This window comes from Pan troglodytes, chromosome 3, assembly GCF_028858775.2.
Source record: "Pan troglodytes isolate AG18354 chromosome 3, NHGRI_mPanTro3-v2.0_pri, whole genome shotgun sequence".
Classification (NCBI taxonomy): domain Eukaryota; kingdom Metazoa; phylum Chordata; class Mammalia; order Primates; family Hominidae; genus Pan; species Pan troglodytes.
Genome location: NC_072401.2, coordinates 100,484,581 through 100,504,593, shown reverse-complemented (window position 1 = coordinate 100,504,593; position 20,013 = coordinate 100,484,581). Strand labels below are relative to the sequence as shown.

The 20,013-nt window shown below is 39.9% G+C and overlaps 1 protein-coding gene across 9 annotated transcripts in view; it reads right to left on the bottom strand.

Moving 5' to 3' along the window:
* Positions 1-7,601: 7,601 nt before the first annotated feature.
* The window catches only part of METAP1 (methionyl aminopeptidase 1), a 67,211-nt gene continuing 54,799 nt past the window's right edge, over positions 7,602-20,013 (bottom strand). For 7 of the 9 annotated variants that reach the window (XM_517355.7, XM_016951909.4, XM_063809700.1 and 4 more), the window contains 2 exons: positions 12,605-12,670; positions 7,602-9,261 (listed from right to left, as the gene is read on the bottom strand). In XM_517355.7, the coding sequence (XP_517355.2) occupies positions 9,098-9,261; positions 12,605-12,670 (230 nt within the window). In that variant the 3' untranslated portion in view covers positions 7,602-9,097. The remainder of the gene's footprint in view (positions 9,262-12,604; positions 12,671-20,013) is intronic. The other 2 variants (XM_016951908.4, XM_063809704.1) reach the window with 1 other exon arrangement.

Below are 20,013 nucleotides of genomic sequence, written 5' to 3'. Positions count from 1 at the left end.
AATGTAGTCCAGCTTCCCTCCTGTTTTACCTAGAGGGCTGGAGATATGAGGGCCCAAAGGGGCCACAACTATTATCTTAAGTGGACTGAAAGGAAGACGAAATTAAAACTAGCGTCTACCCACTTGTAGGAAATGTGCTTTTAATCTTTGGTGTAGCCCAGCCTTCTAGGAACAAAAGTATCCTATGTTGGCAACTGCAGTAACAAAACAGTTATGGAGAGTATGGAGGAGAGCCAGTAACTCCTAAAGGTCTTGTTCCTTTGACTTTTCTTCTCAAACAAACATGAGATATTCATGAATTGCAATGGCAAACGTTTTTTAGGTTCGCCAATATGAAAATGTAAAGCAGTTTTAAGATTAATATTAAAATAGGCCAAGTGCGGTGGCTCACAACTGTAATTCCAGCACTTTCAGAGCCCAAAGTGGGAGGATCACTTGGCCTCCAAAGTTCAAGACCAACCTGGGCAACACAGATGTCATCTCTAGAAAAAAAATTTTTTTTTTTAATTGGCCGGGCATGGTGGCATGTGCCTGTGGTCCTAGCTACTAAGGAGGCTGAGTTAGAAAGATGGCTTGATCCCAGGAGGTCGAGACTGCAGTAAGTCATAATCGCAGCACAGCACAGCCTGGGCAACAGAGTGAGACCCTGTCAAATAAATAAATAAATAAATAAATAAAATACTACTATAATTTTTGTAGCTAGCCTATTATTGAATTTGCTTTTCATTTCTGGCACAGTTAAGTACATACTCTTGAGCCAGCTGATTAAGTTTAGTATTAGCATTTCCTGACTGAAAGCACAACTATCTCTTTCAGAGATCCAGTATAAAGAATCAGTTTTACAAAATCTGTGCTTGAGCCCGGGAGGTCGAGGCTGCTTTGAGCTGTGATTGCACTACCGCACTCCAGCCTGGGTGGCAGAGTGAAACCCTGTCACAAAAACAATAAAAATAATCAATTTTACAAAATCTTTACTATTAGAATTCCTGGGTCATGAGACTCGGCTATAGTTGTCAAGTCTTTTTTTTTTTTTTTTTTTGAGACAGTCTGTGTTGCCCAGGCTGGAGTGAAGTGGCACGATCTCAGCTCACTGCAACCTCTACCTCCCGGGTTAGAGCGATTCTCCTGCCTCAGCCTCCCGAGTAGCTGGGATTACAGGCGCATGCCACCATGCCCAGCTAATTTTTGTATTTTTTGTAGAGACGGGGTTTCACCATGTTCACCAGGCTGGTCTTGAACTCCTGACCTCAGGTGATCCACTCACCTCAGCCTCCCAAAGTGCTGGGATTACAGGCGTGAGCCACTGCGCCTAGCCAAGTCTTTCTTTTTAAGATCATTTTAATACATCGTCTTGAATTGAGGAATTGCTTAACATATGTATGTTATATATGCTAAAAACTGCCAGGCATGGTGGCTCACACCTGTAATCCCAGCACTTTGGGAGGCCGAGGCAGGTGGATCACTTGAGGTCAGGAGTTTGAAACCAGCCTGGCCAACATGGTGAAACCCTGTCTCTACTAACAAAAATCAGCTGAGTGTGGTGGCGCACAACACCTGTAATCTCAGCTACTCGGGAGGCTTAAAGCCAGGAGGCAGAGGTTGCCGTGAGCCGAGATCGCGCCACTGCACTACAGCCTGACCGACAAAGCAAGACTCAGTCTCAAAAAAAAAAAAACCAACCAACCATTCACTAAGTGCATGTAAGCAAATCTACCCTGGTTGTCCCAAATTGGGATTCAACCACTTTAGAAGTACTGTTAGACATTTTTTCAGTTGATACATAATAGTTGTATGTACTTACCGAGCATGTGATATTGATATGTGCATACAATATATAATGATCACATCAGAGTAACTGGAATATCCATCACCTCAAACAATGATCATTTCTAAAAGAACATTCCAAAGCTGCTCTTTTAGCTGTTTTGAAATATACAATAAATTATTAATTGTTGGAAAACTTTTGAAAGTTATCTTTAAGCTGCTTTTTTGGACAAGAGGTATATAATTGCAATACAGATGGATATTAACTTCCACTGTATATTTCATTAAAGCTGGTAAAAATTTTTTAAAGGATCTAAAATTTTGCCATGTAAGGAACTTAAGCATCTTTATGTTTAATTGCAAAATTTTTATATTCCCAATATAAAAATTTCTCTTCAAGTATTTCCTGCATTGCCATTTTTAGCATGTTTGGCTATTCTGCTATGTAACCTACCTAGTGATACTCGCTGGAGACAGTCCGTCTACAGGCATGTCTGATAGGCACAAGTTCTTTATTCACACAAAACTAACATATAGAGTAGAATTTATGGGATGATGACGTCGTTTGGGATAGAGGTATGGAAAAAACTGCATTATGTCCAAAACTTTACTACAGTGGAGCCAGTCAACATGTGTACAACTTAACACCTAACAAAAATGGCTCCAAAAAGTATACATAGCACTATTTCTGTTCATCCCATCTGAATGGAAAATTTTACTTAGCTGGTAATTCTCAAAATGTTTTGTTGACTCAGGGAAGGGGAAAGATATTTTACATGCACAGAATGCTTCAGAACTTTTCTGCTCGGCTACCAATCTGCCATGTAGGTTGATAATCAAAGTCCTAAAGTACAGTTTAGTTCTTTGGGCCTACAGGGACACCTTGTTGACTAACTGGCTTCAGCCAATTTTTTTCAGTTCACACACAAGATCAATTTCTTTGTCAGCAAATACCTTTTAGAAAAAGTACACTACAAACACACTTGGAAAACATTTTATTAAGTACTGTATAAACAGCTATTTAGATAATAATTGCATAGAACTATACCAAGGTAATTGTGTCTTTAAGGAACAACTACCAAGTGAACAAGATGAGCAAAGTCCTCTATTATACAAGATTTCCTTCGGTGGAACATTATGGTGACAAAGCAGCGTAATGAGCTCTTAAGCAGATTGATTTTTATCAAACTGGACATATCAGAATTCCTTATGTATAAGAGAAATATGCACATGCTCCTTTCAAGAAAAGGGTGATAACCCACCATTGAATTACCACCAGTTTAAACATGTACTCTTGACTGCCAAAAATATCGAGATATGTTAAGCAAGATAAAGCAGCAGAACACGCTTTAAAATATGTTGATCTCTTTCTGTAATCTACATGTTAATATTAAATGTTCTTATCCTTGGCATTGTTTCCTCAGAATCATCCAGGGCTCAAATTCAGATTTAAGTTTAAAAAATTCTATCTGGAATTGTCTGGTGATCTCTGACCCAACTACTGAAACAAAGCAAATCTGCTTCATAGCCAGTCACATTCTGTATAGAATAAAACAGTTGGTAGTTGTCATATCACTGCACAAATAGGAGATGGCCACAGAGAAGTGTGATTTGTTCTCCTAGCCACAGAATCAATTTAAAAATTGTAGAAATTGGCTGGGTGTGGTGGCTTACACCTGTAATCCAAGCACTGTGGGAGGCTGAAGTGGGAGGATCACTTGAGGCCAGGAGTTCAAGACCAGCCTGGGCAACATAGACCCTGTCTCTATAGAAAAATAATAATAATCAGGTGTGTTGGAACATGCTTGTAGTCCTAGTTACGTGGCAAGCTGAGGTGGGAGGACTGCTTGAGCCCAGGAGGTCAAGGCTGCAGTTAGCCATGATCATGCCACTGCCTCCAGCCTCAGGAACAACAACAACAGCAACAACAAAAAAGAAAACTATTAAAATACTGTGAACGACTAACAGCACAATTGTGATAAGTGAAAATTTTTATAGGAAGTCCTTCTTGAGTGCTCCATATTTTAACTTTTTGGAGTACTCTAGTAAAATACCAGTGTTGACCTTTTTTCAAAAATAACCAGAATCACCATATACACAGTTCTATTGTTGCTCACCCACAGTCCCCAAAATGAAAAGCAGCAAACACGTAGCCAGGGCCACCTTATTCCTGCTTCATCTTGCAAAACACCCAAATAAATGCAGACTATTTTTCTCTTTTTCCTACTTAGCACCAAAAGGAAGATGAGAGAAGGTTGCCATAAGAGGGCCAGAGTTTCCATACACAGACTGTGTGCTAAGCTAACCTTTCCTTAGGTGTCCATTTTTAAAATAGAACAAAACCCAACTTTTATAGGTTTTAGCCTAATGCAGCCTATGTTATGAAACAGTTTGTTCCTAAAACATGAATGTCTAGATGTTATGTTCTAACATAAAGGAGTTGGCCCCATCAAAAAGTGGGCAAAGGATATGAACAGACACTTCTCAAAAGAAGACATTTATGCAGCCAACAGACACATGAAAAAATGCTCATCATCACTGGCCATCAGAGAAATGCAAATCAATACCACAATGAGATACCACCTCACACCAGTTAGAATAGCAATCATTAAAAAGTCAGGAAACAACAGATGCTGGAGAGGATGTCAAGAAATAGGAACACTTTTACACTGTTGGTGGGACTGTAAACTAGTTCAACCATTGTGGAAAACAGTGTGGCAATTCCTCAAGGATCTAGAACTAGAAATACCATTTGACCCAGCCATCCCATTACTGGGTATATACCCAAAGGATTATAAATCATGCTGCTATAAAGACACATGCACACATATGTTTATTGTGGCACTATTCACAATAGCAAAGACTTGGAACCAACCCAAATGACCATCAATGATAGACTGGATTAAGAAAATGTGGCACATATACACCATGGAATACTATGCAGCCATAAAAAAGGATGAGTTCATGTCCTTTGTAGGGACATGGATGAAGCTGGAAACCATCATTCTCAGCAAACTATCGCAAGGGCAAAAAACCAAACACCACATGTTCTCACTTATAGGTGGGAATTGAACAATGAGAACACTTGGACACAGGAAGGGGAACATCATACACTGGGGCGTGTCGTGGGGTGGGAGGAGGGGGGAGGGATAGCATTAGGAGATACACCTAATGTAAATGACGAGTTAATGGGTGCAGCACACCAACGTGGCACATGTATACGTAACAAACCTGCACGTTGTGCACATGTACCCTAGAACTTAAAGTATAATAAAAATAAAAAATAAAAATAAAGGAGTTGGAAAATCAGCGACACTGCCACAAGTGTGGTATAATTTACAAGTGGTATGATTTGCTCCTCTTGCAGCTGGAAAGCTTGGTAAAAGTTAAACACCATCAAATGTAGACAGAATCTTACTACACTGTCTCAAACAGTTCCAGTATTTCTAACTGCCAGACCACTAATATATCCCTCCCCACCTCTACTGTATTTTTTGCCCCTGAGATTCACTGCATTCATTCTTAAAGTAGCCCATGGTTTATGAAATTCAGAATAAGATCTAAATTACTTCAATGATGTTCTAAGAAAAAAAGAATCATAAAGAAAGTGTACTTTATTGTTGGCAGTGATTTTGGTGTAGTAATTTTGAAACAATTTTACATCTGTCTGGTAGCATCAAGCAAATATTAATCTCCCAGATTACTTGTTTAGGAAAAAAGGTATTTTTACAGTCAAAAGGTCTGACAAACACCAAGTGATCAAACTTTGCATCAGCAATAAGGTGACAAGAACATTATGTGCCTCATGTTGTACAATGAATGGGGCATACAACTGCCATTTCTGTAGTCTTCCACCAAGATGTTTATCCTGAATCTATCCTCATGAGGAACAATCAGACAAACGGACTTTTGTAAACTAACCTGATTTTTCAAGTGTCCATTTCGTAAGACATCAAAAAAGGTGTGAGGGTTATTCTAGCATGGGTGTCCAACCTTTTAGCTTCCCAGGGCCACAGTGGAAGAATAATTATCTTGGGCCACATGTAAAATACACCAACGATAGCTGATGAGCTCAAATAAAGGCCTGTGAATAATTTTCATGATATCCACCACCACAGATAAAAGATCCTCACACTCAAAGGATTAGACACGGCTGCTAAAGTTAAGAAGACTAAGACCAGGTATGGTGGCTCACTCCTGTAATCACAGCATTTTGGGAGGCCGAGTCAGGTGGATCACCACGGGTCAGGAGTTCAAGACCAGCCTGGCATCAACATGGTGAAACCGTCTCTACTAAAAATACAAAAATTAGCCTGTGTCATGGCGGGGGCCTGTAATCCCAGCTACTAGGGAGGCTGAGGCAGGAGAATCGCTTGAACCCAGGAGGTGGAGGTTGCAGTGAGCCAAGATTGTATGTACCACTGCACTCCAGCCTGAACAAGAGTGAAACTCCATCTAAAAAAAAAGGAGACTACAGATACATGACAACTAAATGCCATGAATTTGGAAGCTTTAAATAACATTTTGGGGAAAAATTAAAGTTTATATCCTATACATTATATAATTCTGTATTAATACTAAATTTCTAATTGTGTTATGATCATGTAAAAGAATGTCATTAGGTTAAGAGATACATGCTGATGTAGTAGGGTGAAGTACGATGTTGCTTCTTTCAAAAGAAAAGTGCTTATACAGAGATAAAGCAAAGGTTACAAAATGACATTTGTTAGATAAAGGTAAGGGATATATGATTATTTCACTGTACTATACTTTCAACTTTTCTGTAATTTGAAAATTTTCAATATAAAAAGTTGGAGATAAAAAATAAACATTTTAAAAGAAGGGAAAAACATGAAGGAAATCGCTTACAGATACCATGAGGGTAGAGGTTAAGCAAAGGGGAGCATCCTGCTCTGTTTTAACCAAATCCAATGAAAACCCAGAAGTCGTTAGAGAACAAACTGAGGAATCAAGCAAACAAATTCCTAAACCTCATCAACTCTTGCCTATTAATTTAGATATGTGGGTGCAAGTGGTATAAAGGTGTTGGTTAATCCTTTTTATCAACAAAAGACATAAAATGAAGTTCATGTTTCCCTTCTTCCAAGTTATAATTCCAAAGGAGTTGGAAGACTGGCAGGGGGAAAAAAGTTAATGTAAAAAAAGAAGTTAATACTTTGATTTTTTTTTTTTTTTTTTTTTTGAGATGAGGTCTCTCTCTCTCACCCAGGCTGGAGTGTAGTGGCACAATCATAGCTCACTGTAACCTTGAACTCCTGGGCTCAAGCAATCCCCCCATCTCAGTCTCACGAGTAGCTAATGCTACAGGCTCGCACACCATGCTCTGACTTGTTTTGTAAAAAGGTGGCAGAATGATGAAACTAGGTGTTTTGTCACCTAAATCCAATGAACATTTGTAATTAGATATATGCAATTAGACTAGAGTCCATATTGTTTTAAAATCTCCCAAACTAAGAAAAGCATTATCACCAGTGTGGTGTTTTATCTTTTAACCAAAAAACTATCACACCAAGATCTTTTTTCCTTCAGCTTCTCTTCTAATGACAGACACTGAATAAGCCCACATTGTTAATTCCACAATCAGTACAGAAAATGCTCCCCTAATATTCAGCATTCTGTCTTAAAAGCTCTCAAAAATATGGTTGCATCTCAAATGCTGCTGGCACTCTACTGAGTTTATGTACAGCCATTACACCTGAAAAAACATTTCTACTCAAATGGTCATGAATTTATTTTAGATTATCAAACAGCCTCCCCATTCCCACCATTTCCCTCTGAAATCCCAAAGAAATGCAGCAAAGTTAATGACTACATGGTAGGATAATCATTCAAACTTTTTAATCTCCCTTTACACATTATATTAACATTCATATTGCAAGGCATTCCATTCACAAATATTACAGTTTGATAAAAACTTCACACACATACTCCCAAAGTCTATACCAGATTCAGTCAACTTTACTAAATCATTCAAATAATAAAAGTAATGAAAACATTATTGTATTTTAAAGCAATAAGGTCTGAGGCACTCTGGGAAAGATGTTCTCTTACAAGTATAATGTGTCAGTGGTATGAAATTATATTACAAGGATGCCCAGTAATCAAGTACACTCTAATGACAATGACTTTGTGATTTGATATGTCTTCATTGGATACACTCCTACTTGGACAACTGCTGAAAGGAACGTAGATATGGGGCAGCTGAGGTCATTTCTAATGAGGTTCCCAACTATGTAAAGGAGAGGTGTGTTTCCACACACGAAGGACAGCTGCATCTCTACTGCAAGGTTACAGTACACAAAATTCCTTTCTCATCACTATCACGTTTACTCAACGTTAGATTTTAATAGCCCACTTGACCTCCTGGGTTCACAGCTGGAGACACTTTAGAACTCTTTCCCCATCCTCCACCATAGTGCAACCTTCACACTTCTCTGAGCACCTCCAAGGTATGCCCTTGAAGTAAAACAGAAAAGGGAAGAAAGGGGGCTTTTTCTTTTCCATTTCTGACCAAAACAGAGGTCTGAAATAGCAGTGTATTATGAAATTCTCATTCCCTGCAACAGTCAGCCACCACTTGGAAAATGGCTATTTTTGCCATAAACTAGATTTTTAAAAGGCTGATAACCTTCCAAAGTGAATTTTACTACATTAATTCACTGACACACAGAGTCCACATTGGAGAAAGTCTCATTGGGTGAGTGCTTCCCTATGCACAATTACAAGGGTAAATAATTAGCACGGGGGAGAGGGGAGGCCAAATCCCAACCAGGAATTAAATCACTGCAAACTATGGATCCATTTGTAAGAACATATAAACCTGTCAGAGCAGAAACAACACAAACTCCAGGTCACATAGTGTTTGGTAATTATGTATACAGAATTTAAAATGTATACATATATATTTCCATATATATAATTTAAAAAATCTGGTGCAACATATATTGCTAAGTTTCAAAGATTCTCATTTCCAATGTTCACCTGGAAAGCAGCTGGCTCTTGATGGCTGTTTTGTGGCAGTGATAAAAGCAACTAGAAGCAAGTTTAAGTAAAAGTGCTCAAAGGGCAAATGAGAAAACAGGTGTGCAGGGGGAGGGGGCTGAAGAGTTGAGCAATGTTTCCTTTATTCTTCTCAGCTTTTTCAGACCCAAGACAAGTTCTTGAGGACACACATCAAATGCTGTAGTCCTTTCTTATCTATAGTCAAAACAAAACAAGTGATTAAAAAAAGGCTCCTCTTCCTTTCTGTACTCTCAATAAAATGCATAGTACAGTAAGAAGGTATCACTGAGATGTGCCATCTTGGGAGAAATTAAAATTGAGACATGAAGTGAGGCCGTGCACTGTCAAGTCGCCGGGTTAGGATTTCGCAGCCAGTGTCTGTGACCAGGAGGGTGTGCTCAAACTGAGCAGACCGCTTTCCGTCTCTTGTCACCGCAGTCCAACCATCTGGCCAGGTTTCATCCTGCCATCCGCCTTCAACAAACAAAAACAATTTCTTAGTTCACTCACTCAGTTTTCTAAATGAACTCTATCAAGAAGAAAGCCAAGGAAAAAATTCACTACTAAGATCCTTATTTACATGCCAATTGTTTTAGCTAATGCCTTTCCAACTTCATTTTGGTCTTCAGTATGTTTGATGTTTAAATTTCATCAGATGTATTACAACCACATTTTTTATATATCCCAAATATCAAATCAAGATGGAATTTCCAAAATAAGGGCGCTGGATTTCATTTTAACAACATATTGATGCCAATCACCACGACTTTGAGTAACAACCTTAATTAATTATGTGTATCATTATATGTATCAAAGCATCACTATGCACCGTATGAATATGTACAATAATTGTCCATTTTAAAACAAGAAATTTTTTTAAAAGGACATTCTGCAATATGCTACAACATAGATGAACCTTGAGGACATAATGCTAAGTGAAATAAGCCAGTCATAAAAAAGCATATGCTTGGCCAGGCGCGGTGGCACACGCCTGTAATCCCAGCACTTTGGGAGGCCGAGGCGGGCAGATCACGAGGTCAGGAGATTGAGACCATCCTAGCTAACACAGTGAAACCCCGTCTCTACTAAAAATACAAAAAATCACCCGGGCATGGTGTTGGGCGCCTGTAGTCCCAGCTACTCGGGAAGCTGAGTCAGAAGAATGGCGTGAACCTGGGAGGCAGAGCTTGCAGTGAGCTGAGATCGCGCCACTGCATTCCAGCCTGGGCGACAGACCAAGACTCCGTCTCAAAAAAAAAAAAAAAAAAAAAAAAAAAAAGCATGTGCTTAATGATTCCACTTCTATGAGGTAGAGTACAGTAGTCAAAATCATGGAGATAGAAAGCAGAACAGTGGGTGCCAAGGTCTGGGAGTAGTGAGCAATAGGAAGGGAATGTTTAATGGGTTGAGTTTCAGTTTTACAAGATGAAAAGACTTTTGGAGATGGATGGTGGTGATGGGTGCACAACGTTATGAATGTATTTAATAATATTGAACTGTACCTTTAAAAATGAGATGTGTATTTTACAATTAAAAAATCAGAAAAAAAACTTGAATGAATTTAGCTCTTTCCTAGTATAACTTGGGCATCTGACAAAACTATACTCAGCATATATTGTGAAGGAAATCATGTAAATGTTTACAGTTTTATTACAGCATTCAATTCCTGATATAATTTCAAAATGGTAGGCACACAAACAGATGGTGAGAACAGATTATACAGTGAAATTTTTGTGAACTATACCCCTGGAATCAGAAAGAGGGGCAAAAGAAAGACTGGTGTGAGAGCATAAGAAAAATATGAAGCAGAATGGTCTGGACAGGAGTTGAAACCAGAGAAGGGAAGCGAAGGGACAGTGAATCTGGGAGGCCATGAAAGAAAACTCAGAGAAAGGAGGGAAAGGGGGTGAAGGGGTCATAATGAGGGAAAGCAGAAAGCAAAGGCCCAAGAGAATGTGAAGCAGAGGTGGAATGAGAAAGGCAATTCTAGATACTACTGTAAAAGATGTATTTGCAAGCTTTCTTCTTTCAAACTTAGATGTTAAAAAAAATCAATACTTTCTTCATTTTGAGTAATCTTTAGGTGAAACATATTACCTCTAGGACTCACTGCCTCAGACAGACAAATCCCAGAACATAAACTCTGTAGTGAAGTAAACTACTTTTGCAATATTAAATCCCAGGCTAAAAAGAAAATACGAGGCGGCCTAAAAAAGTTAACTCATGCCTCATCAAGCAACTAAAGATGAGTACATCGATGTTTTTCAATGTAATGGCCTTTACACAAATGGCCTTTACACAAATTTAAAACATTACTACTATAATTTTATTGTGATCTGATAAAACAGGATTTTTAGTAATGTCAAGTCAAACTTATTTGGCTATTCTGAGGAAATTCTCCTGCAGATTTGAGACTTTCTAGTCCAGGGATTTAACCTAGCTGAGTTACACTTAAAGTATATCTGCTATAATTTGATGGTTAATTACCTGTGCTGACTGTATAGAAAGTTATTTGCTTACTGAAAACACTACATCATGGCTCACCAACCAGGTGCTAGTTAATGGAAATATGTAGCCAAAATGACAATTTCCTCCCACTATCTTTCTTTTCACTGCTAAATACTTACCATCTTTACAACTGGTTGCACGTGATCAGAACTTTATCCTTATTATAAGAGGATGACAAAAACTTTACTGCACATTTATGCAGTCTTTTAAAGTATATAACATAATATAAATCATCTCAGTCTAGCAGCCCTGGGTGTTGGCAAGATAGAGATTCTAATTTTCATTTTACAGAAAATGCAATAAGGAACCAGCTTTAGAAGGCAGCCTCTAAAGTGACTTCAGTGATCCCCAGCCTCCTGGCATGCATGCCCTTGTGTGAGCTCCTGCTCCCCTTGAGTGCGGGCTGGATTCAGTGAATCACTTCTAAGAAAGACAATATAGAAGTCACTCCCAAGACTGGGTTATAAAAAGACTGGAAGGATCCAGAGAGGGAGTATCCTTTAAAACAGGGCTCAGGACACACAAGCTCTACTGCTACTGCCTCACTTTGCATCCCCTAACCAGAAAGCTCCATTACCAGAATCACTCTGAAAATCTCAGTGAGGAGCCCTAATTGTGACTCCAAGTCTCCTATCACTGCTACAAGCCTGTCTGGAGATGACAACAGTGGGGAGGCTGCCAGAGCCAAGTGTGCTTTCCAAGTGTCCTTGTTGTGCTTTCCCCACAATAGCTATATGATGCCACGTGATGACGTGAGTACAGACCATGAAGGGTCAGAACAGCTCATGAGCTGAGTCTGACAAATTCTGCCAAGTAACAAGCTAAGTTACAGGCAAGCTACCCACCCTCTTCAAGGACCAGTTTCCTAGTTTCTATAATGGGGTAACACCTACCTTATAAATTGTGAAGAATTAAATCATATAATCATGTCTGCCTCAAACTGGGTGGCTCATCAATGCTCTGCTCTGTTCCCTCCTCTTCCCTCTCCTACATCAAGCAAGAACGTCCGCACAGACTTGACCTGGGCACCTCATCATTACAATGCACCCTTTGACATGATCTTTATGAAAAGGGACCAGAATTCAAGCATTTCAGCATCTCCTGACAGAAGACTACCACACAGAACCCATGCCGTTCTTGCCAACCCTCACAATTTTCAGTTCTTCATGATACTGAATCAAGTTTGAGGTGGGACAGGGAGTGAGTAGGAAGCAAAAAGCAAGCAGGTAGAAAAGACCACTGACATGATGAATTACCTAAAATACATATAAATTCAATTGAAAAATATCATGGCATCCTTTTTTCTCACCTTCACAAATCATTGGCTCAATTGTAAATACATGGCCCGACTTCATCACTCCAACTGCTTTATTTTCTGAAATCAAAGAAAAAAATCTCAAAAGGTAGCAAAACCAACAGTGTACTGTTGAACAGCTAACTAGAAAGAGTACATAACTCAAATTCCCATCAGTAATTGTTAAATTAATTACCCTGATTCCCTTTCTTAAAGTTCAACAAACAGGTATTATACTGGCAGCCATCTAATATGGTGCAGGTATTGTCATAGGCACATTTCATTACGCTTATGTGTTCTCTAGGAAAACAGAGGTATTTGTAGGCTGTATTTCAGATATGAGTATCACTTCTATAAAAAGAAAAGTGGCAAATAAAGAATAAAAGAAAAGTGCCTTGATTTCTATTACCTCATGATTAGAATTGCAATCACAGAACCAAGAGTTCCACTACTCATCCGGGTAGAGAAGTTCAAAGGAGAATGACAGATGTTTCAGATTATGCCAGAAATTTCCCACCGCTTCGGGGGGTAAGCATGTGTTTGTACACAGGTGCACAGCCCATAGAAACTACATGATTTTCATAATGTTTCATAAGCTGTTGTGTTTTTCTCATCTTCAAAGAAGAACAAAATCTATGCATATTAACCTACTTTTTAAAAAATAAGCTGGGCACGGTGGCTCATGCCTATAATCCCAGCACTTTGGGAAGCCGAGGCAGGTGGATCACCTGAGGCAGGTCAGGAGTTTGAGACCAGCCTGGCCAACATGGCGGAACCCTGTCTCTACTAAAAATACAAAAATTAGCCAGGTGTGGTGGCGTGCACCTGAAATCCCAGCTACTCAAGAGGCTGAAGCAGGGAATCACTGGAACCCAGAAGACAGAAGTTGAAGTGAGCTGAGATCAATTGCGCCACTGCACTCCAGCCTGGGCGACTGAGCAAGACTCTCTCAAAAATAAAAACAAGGCCGGGCGCGGTGGCTCACACCTGTAATCTCAGCACTTTGAGAGGCCGAGGTGGGTGGATCACGAGGTCAGGAGATCGAGACCATCCTGGCCAACATGGTGAAACCCTGTCTCTACTAAAAATACAAAAAATTAGCTGGGCGTGGTGGCGGGGGCCTGTAGTCCCAGCTACTGGGAGGCTGAGGCAGGAGAATGGCATGAACCCGGGAGGCTGAGCTTGCAGTGAGCCGAGATCGTGCCATGCACTCCAGCCTGGGCGACAGAGCAAGACTCCGTCTCAAAAACAAACAAACAAACAAGCAAACAAAAAAAAAACAAAAAACAAAACAAAAAACAAACAACTAAGGAGACCATTATTTTTTAATTCAAAGCAAAAAAGCAAACTCCATTTCTCTCTCCAAGTACTTTTTAGCTTCTTTGTCCAAGTTCACTAATATAAGTTTTTTTCAGGATCATCATTGGAAATACAACAATAAATTACAGTGACCAGACCTGCCATACCCCTCAAAAATGCCAAAAATGTTAAAACTAGGAATAGGCTTTTTTAGACAAAAATGGAGAACTAATTTAAATTCCAAGTTAAACAAAACCTAATAAGGGTATCAGCTAAGTGAATGACTGCAATGCCCAACCTGACCACCAGATGGCTAATACATCAGCTTTTCAGGGTTCCTCTGCGAGGTTGTTCTGATCTGCAACTTTGTTATGAATGGCAAATTTGCCCGCCCTTTGAGGCTGACTCAACTAAACTCTCCTCTTTCCAGGAATGGTCTAACCTCCCCTACACGTTTATATTCCTGCATAACTTTCCAGATGAATAGCTATCGTGCTGCTTTCCACTATCTTAGGTATTGCCAAAATACACTTACTGCAGATTTCAAATCTGGAGCTTCTAAACTGTTATAAAATCCTAAGGTCATTTGAAAAAAGGAAGAAAAGAAAAACAAACATTTGACTTTTAATTTCTAAATTCATAAACTTTCAAAATGACATGTTTAATACATATACAGAATTGGTCTGTATTTCCTTGGAGAAACCAAAAAGAAAACGTCAAGAATGTCAGTGTGGTGTCACAGAAAGTAAAAAGGATGAAAGACTCTTGAACTCTGCCATCCACAACAGCAGCATTGGCCATGTATAGCTAAAAAGTACTTGAAAAGTGACCAGTCAGAACTGAGGCTATCAGTGCAAAAGCCCTTTGGATTTCAAAGACTAAAACAACATGTAACATATCTCTCAATAATTTTTACACTGATTAAAGTTTCAGTTTCCCAACATACCTCACTCAACAAATACACATTATCTGAGTGACTATACTATCGCGGACACTCTTAGGTACTTTTAAAAAAATTTGTACCTGATCTATAGTCTCTCACAGAATGACTGTAATATGCAGGCATGCCTTGTTTTATTGCATTTCACTATATTATGCTTCACAGATACTGCTTCCTTCTTTCTTTTCTCTTTTTTTTTTTTTTGAGACGGACTCTTGCTCTGTTGTCCAGGCTGGAGTGCAGTGGCACGATCTCGGCTCACTGCAACCTCCACCTTCCAGGTTCAAGTGATCCTCCCACCTCAGGCTCCTGAGTAGCTGGGGACTACAGGTGCATGCACCATGGCTGGCTAATTTTTCTATTTTTAGTAGAAGCGTGGTTTCACCATTTTGGCCAGGCTGGTCTAGAACTCCTGACCTCAAATGATCCGCCTGCTTCAGCCTCCCAAGGTGCTGGAATTACAGGTATGAGCCACCACATCTGACCAGATGCTTTTTTTAAAAAAATAAATTGAAGATTTGTGGCAACCCTGCTCTGAGCAAGTCTAACAATGTCATTTTTCCAACAGTGCATGTTCACTTCATGTCTCTGTGTCACAATTTGGTAATTTTCACCATCTTTCAAACATGTTCATTATTATCACACCAGTTATAGTGATCTGTGATCAATGGTCTTTGATGTTAAAATTTTAATTGTTTTGGAGCACCACAAACTGTGCCCATGTAAAGACGGCAAACAAATGTTTGTGTGTGTTCTGAAGGCTCCATCAGCCTGCCCCACTTCTCTCTCCCTCTCCTCAGGCCTCCCTATTCCCTGAAACACAATACTGAAATTAGGCCACTTAATAGCCCTACAATGGCCTCTAAGTGTTTAACTGAAAGGAAGAGTCACATGTCTCTCACTTTGAATCAAAAGCTAGAAATGATTAAACTTAATGAGAAAGGCATGTCAATAGCCTAGATAGGCCAAAAGCTAGGTCTCTTGTTCCAAAGAGTTAGCCACATTGTGAATGCAGAGGGAAAGTTCTTGAAGGAAACTGAAAGCGCTACTTCACTGAACCCACAAATGCAAGAAAGTAAAACAGTCTTACTGCTGTTATGGAGGAAGTTTGAATGGTCTGGATAGATCACACAACCGACAACATTCCCTTAAGCCAAAGCCCAATCCAGAGCAAGGCACTCTCTTCAATTCTACGAAGGCTGAGAGAGGTGACAAAGCTGCAGAAGAAAAGTTGAAAGCTAGCAGAGGTTGGTTCGTGAGGTTTAAAGAATCCGTCTCCATTACATAAAAGTGCACGGTGAAGCGGCAAGTGCTGATGTAGAAACTGCAGCAAATTTGCCAGAAGATATAGCTAAGATAATTGATGAAGGTGGCTATACTAACAAACAGATTTTCAATGCAGACCAAAACAGCCTTCTAATGGAAGAAAATGCCACCTAGGACTTTCTCACTAGAGAGGAGAAGTCAACAACTGGCTTCAAAGAACAGGCTGACTTTCTTGTTAGGGGATCCTGCAGCTTGTGACTTTAAGTTGAAGCCAATGCTCATCTACCATTCCTTAAGATTCCTTAAGAATGAAGCGAAATCTACTCTGCCTGTGCTCTAGAAACGGAACAACAAAGCCTGGATGACAGCACCTCAATTTATAGCATGGTTTACTGAATATTTTAATAATATTAATATATAATTAACATATAATATAGTTAATATAATTAATAATATTAATGCTGAAACCTACTGCTCAGAGAAAAAGATTCCTTTCAAAATATTACTGCTCACTGACAATGCACCTGGTCGCCCAAGAGCTCTAACAGAGATGTACAAGGAGATGAATGTTGGTTTCATGCTTGCTAACATGGCATCTATTCTGTAGCTCATGGATCAAGAAGGAATTTTGACTTTCAAGTCTTATTATTTAAAAAATACATTTTCTAAGGCTGCCGTAGATAGTGATTCCTCTGATGAATCTGGACAAAAGTAAACTGAAAAACCTTCTTGAAAGAATTCACCATTCTCGATGCCATTAAAAACTTTGTAGGCTGGGTGTGGTGGCACACACCTGTAATCCCAGCACTCTGGGAGGCAGAGGCGGGTGGAATGTATGACTCCAGAAGTTCAAGACCAGCCTGGGCAACACAGTAAAATCCCATTTCTACTAAAAATACAAAAAAAAAAATAGCCAGGCAGGGTGGTACGTGCCTGTAATCCCAGTTACTCAGGAGGCTGAGGTGGGGGAATCACCTGAGCCCAGGAGGTGGAGGCTGCAGTAAGCTGAGATCGTGCCACTGCACTCCAGCCTGGGCAACCAGAGTGAGACCCTGTCTCAAAACAAACAAAAACAAAACCAAAAAACTGTGATTCATGGGAGGAAATTGTGTGATGCATGAGAGGAAGTCAAATATCAATATTAACATGAGTTGGGCAGAAAGTGATTTCAACCCTTTTGGATGACTATGAGGAGTTTGAAACTTAGTGGAGCAAGTAACTGCAGATGTGGTGGAAAGAGCAAGAGAACTAGAATTAGTAATGGAGCCTGAGGATGTGAGTGGATTGCTGCAATCTCATGATGAAACTTGAACAGTTGAGTAGCTGCTTCTTACAGATAAACAAAGAAAGTAGTTTCTTGAAATGGAATCTACCCATAGAGAAGATGTTGAGATGACAACAAAAGATTTGGAATATTACATAAACTTAGTTGATAAAACAGGAGCAGGGTTTGAGAGAACTGACTCCAATTTTGAAAGAAGTTCTGTGGATAAAATGCTATCAAACAATATCACAAGCTACAGAAAAATCCTTCGTGAAAGGAAGAGTCAATCAATGTGACACACTTTGTTGTCTTATTTCAAGAAATTGCCACAACAACCCTGATATGGTTTGGATCTGTGTTCCTACCCAAATCTTATGTTGAAATGTAATTCCCAGTGTTGGAGGAGAGGCCTGGTGGAAAGTGACTGGATCACGGGTGCAGAGTTCTCATGAATGGTTTAGCACCACCTCCCTTGGTACTGCACAGTGAATGAGTTGTCATGAGATCTGGTTGTTTCTCCTCCCATGCGCTCTCTCTCTTGCTCCTGCTCCCACCATGTGAGACACTCACTCCCTCTTTGCCTTCCGCCATGATTGTAAGTTCCCTGAGGCCTCTCCAGAAGCTGATGCTGCCATGCTTGTATAGCCTGCAGAACCGTGAGCCAATTAAGCCTCTTTTCTTTATAAATTACCCAGGTTCTAACAAGAATTCTACCAGGAATTTCTAACAATGTGAGAATGTAATACAAACCCCAGCCTTCAGCAACCACCACCCTGATCAGTTAGTAGCCATCAACATCAAGAGAAGACCTTTCACCAGCAAGAGGATTACAACTCACTGAAGACTCAGATGACTGTTAGCATTTTTTAGCAATAGAGTATTTTTAAATCAAGGGTTGTGCATTGTTAGACTACACACACAATAGACTACTGTATAAACATAACTTTTTATGCACTGCACTGGGAAACCAAAAAATCTGTATGACTTGCTTTATTGTGATATTCACTATATTGCAAGGGTCTAGAACCAAACAGTTACCTCTGAGGTATGCCTGTACAGTTTAAATGCAGAGTATTATCATCATTACTTCCCACCCATTGATTGAAACATAGAAGCAAATAAACTCTCACCTAACAAGGATTTCTCCTACATAGAAGGAGTGGAGGAATGTTATACAACAATTTCCTGGTTCTTCCCTCATTTGGGCTAGGAATATAGAGTTACAAACTAAAGCAGAGATTTACATTTCAAAAGATATCTCTGCTATACAAAAAAAAAAAAATCCCTCAATAGTTTAATACTTCCCTACAGTGATCATAGCATATTTTGTTTTACATAAATGTGACTCTTCATAAACATAATATATAAGGCTGGGTGTGGTAGCTCACGCCTGTAACCCCAGCTCCTTGGGAGCCTGAGGTGAGCAGACTGCTTGAGCCCAGGAGTTTGATATCAGTCTGGGCAACATGGAGAAACCCTGTCTCTACAAAAATATAAAAATTAGCCAGGGATGGTGGCCCACACCTGAAGTACCAGCTACTCAGGAGGCTGAGGTAGGAGGACTGCTTGAGCTCTCGGAGGTCAAGGTTCCAGTGAGCTGTGACTGCACCACTACACTTTAGCCTAGGTGACACAGCGAGATCCTGTCTCAAAAAAACTATATAAAATAAAGTACACCTGGGTCTTTGTTCCTCTTTTCATAATTGTTTCTTATGTCTAATCAAATGCTTTAATAGGAAATTCACATGACACCTTTTGTATAACAGTGGCAACGTATTTTGCTGACACTATAACCACTGACCAAAATCCCCTTCTCCCATAAATATTATTGTCTTCAGTCTCTCTCTTTCCCTCACACTCAAATCCATATCTAAACTCAAATTTTATTGCTTCTGCAAGTAAGGGGACTGTTTTCATTCCCTCCCCTGCACATACTCTTACATACACACACCCCACTGTAACTAGAATAGCTACTTCCATTCTGTGAAAGGGAATGCATATTCAGATGATTACAGGGTATAAAAGGAAGGAATGAAGTCAGTTACCTATTTTCTGTTGCTAGCTTTTATTTCAAGCATGATTCACATTTTAAATAAAAAGAATTAGGTGGTCTGCTAATAACCATTTATTGACACACATTAGATGCTGTGCTCTAAACCAGCAGTCCCCAACCTATTTTGCACTAGGGACCGGTTTTGTAGAACAGAATTTTTCCACAGACCAGGAGGATTTTGAGGGTACGAGCCTTGGGGGGATGATTCAGGATGAAACTGTTCCACCTCAGATCATCAGGCATTAGATTCTCTCATACGGAGTGCACAACCTAGATCCCTCACGTGCACAGTTCACAACAGGGTTCAAACTCCTATGAGAATCTAATGCCACTGCTGATCTGACAGGAGGTGGAGCTCAGGTGGTAAAGCTCACTTGCTTGCCGCTCCCCTCATGCTGTGCAGCCCAGCTCCTAACAGGCCATGGATTGGTACCTGTCTGCGGCCCAGGGGCTGGGGACCCCTGCTCTGAATGACTGCTCCAGCTTCTCCTTTAGAAAGGTTGCTCACTCATTTCACTTTCTCTTCACAACTATCCATGTCTAGGATTTTACCATCTCACACCTGCACTACAGCAACAACTGTCCATCAGGCCAACTATCTT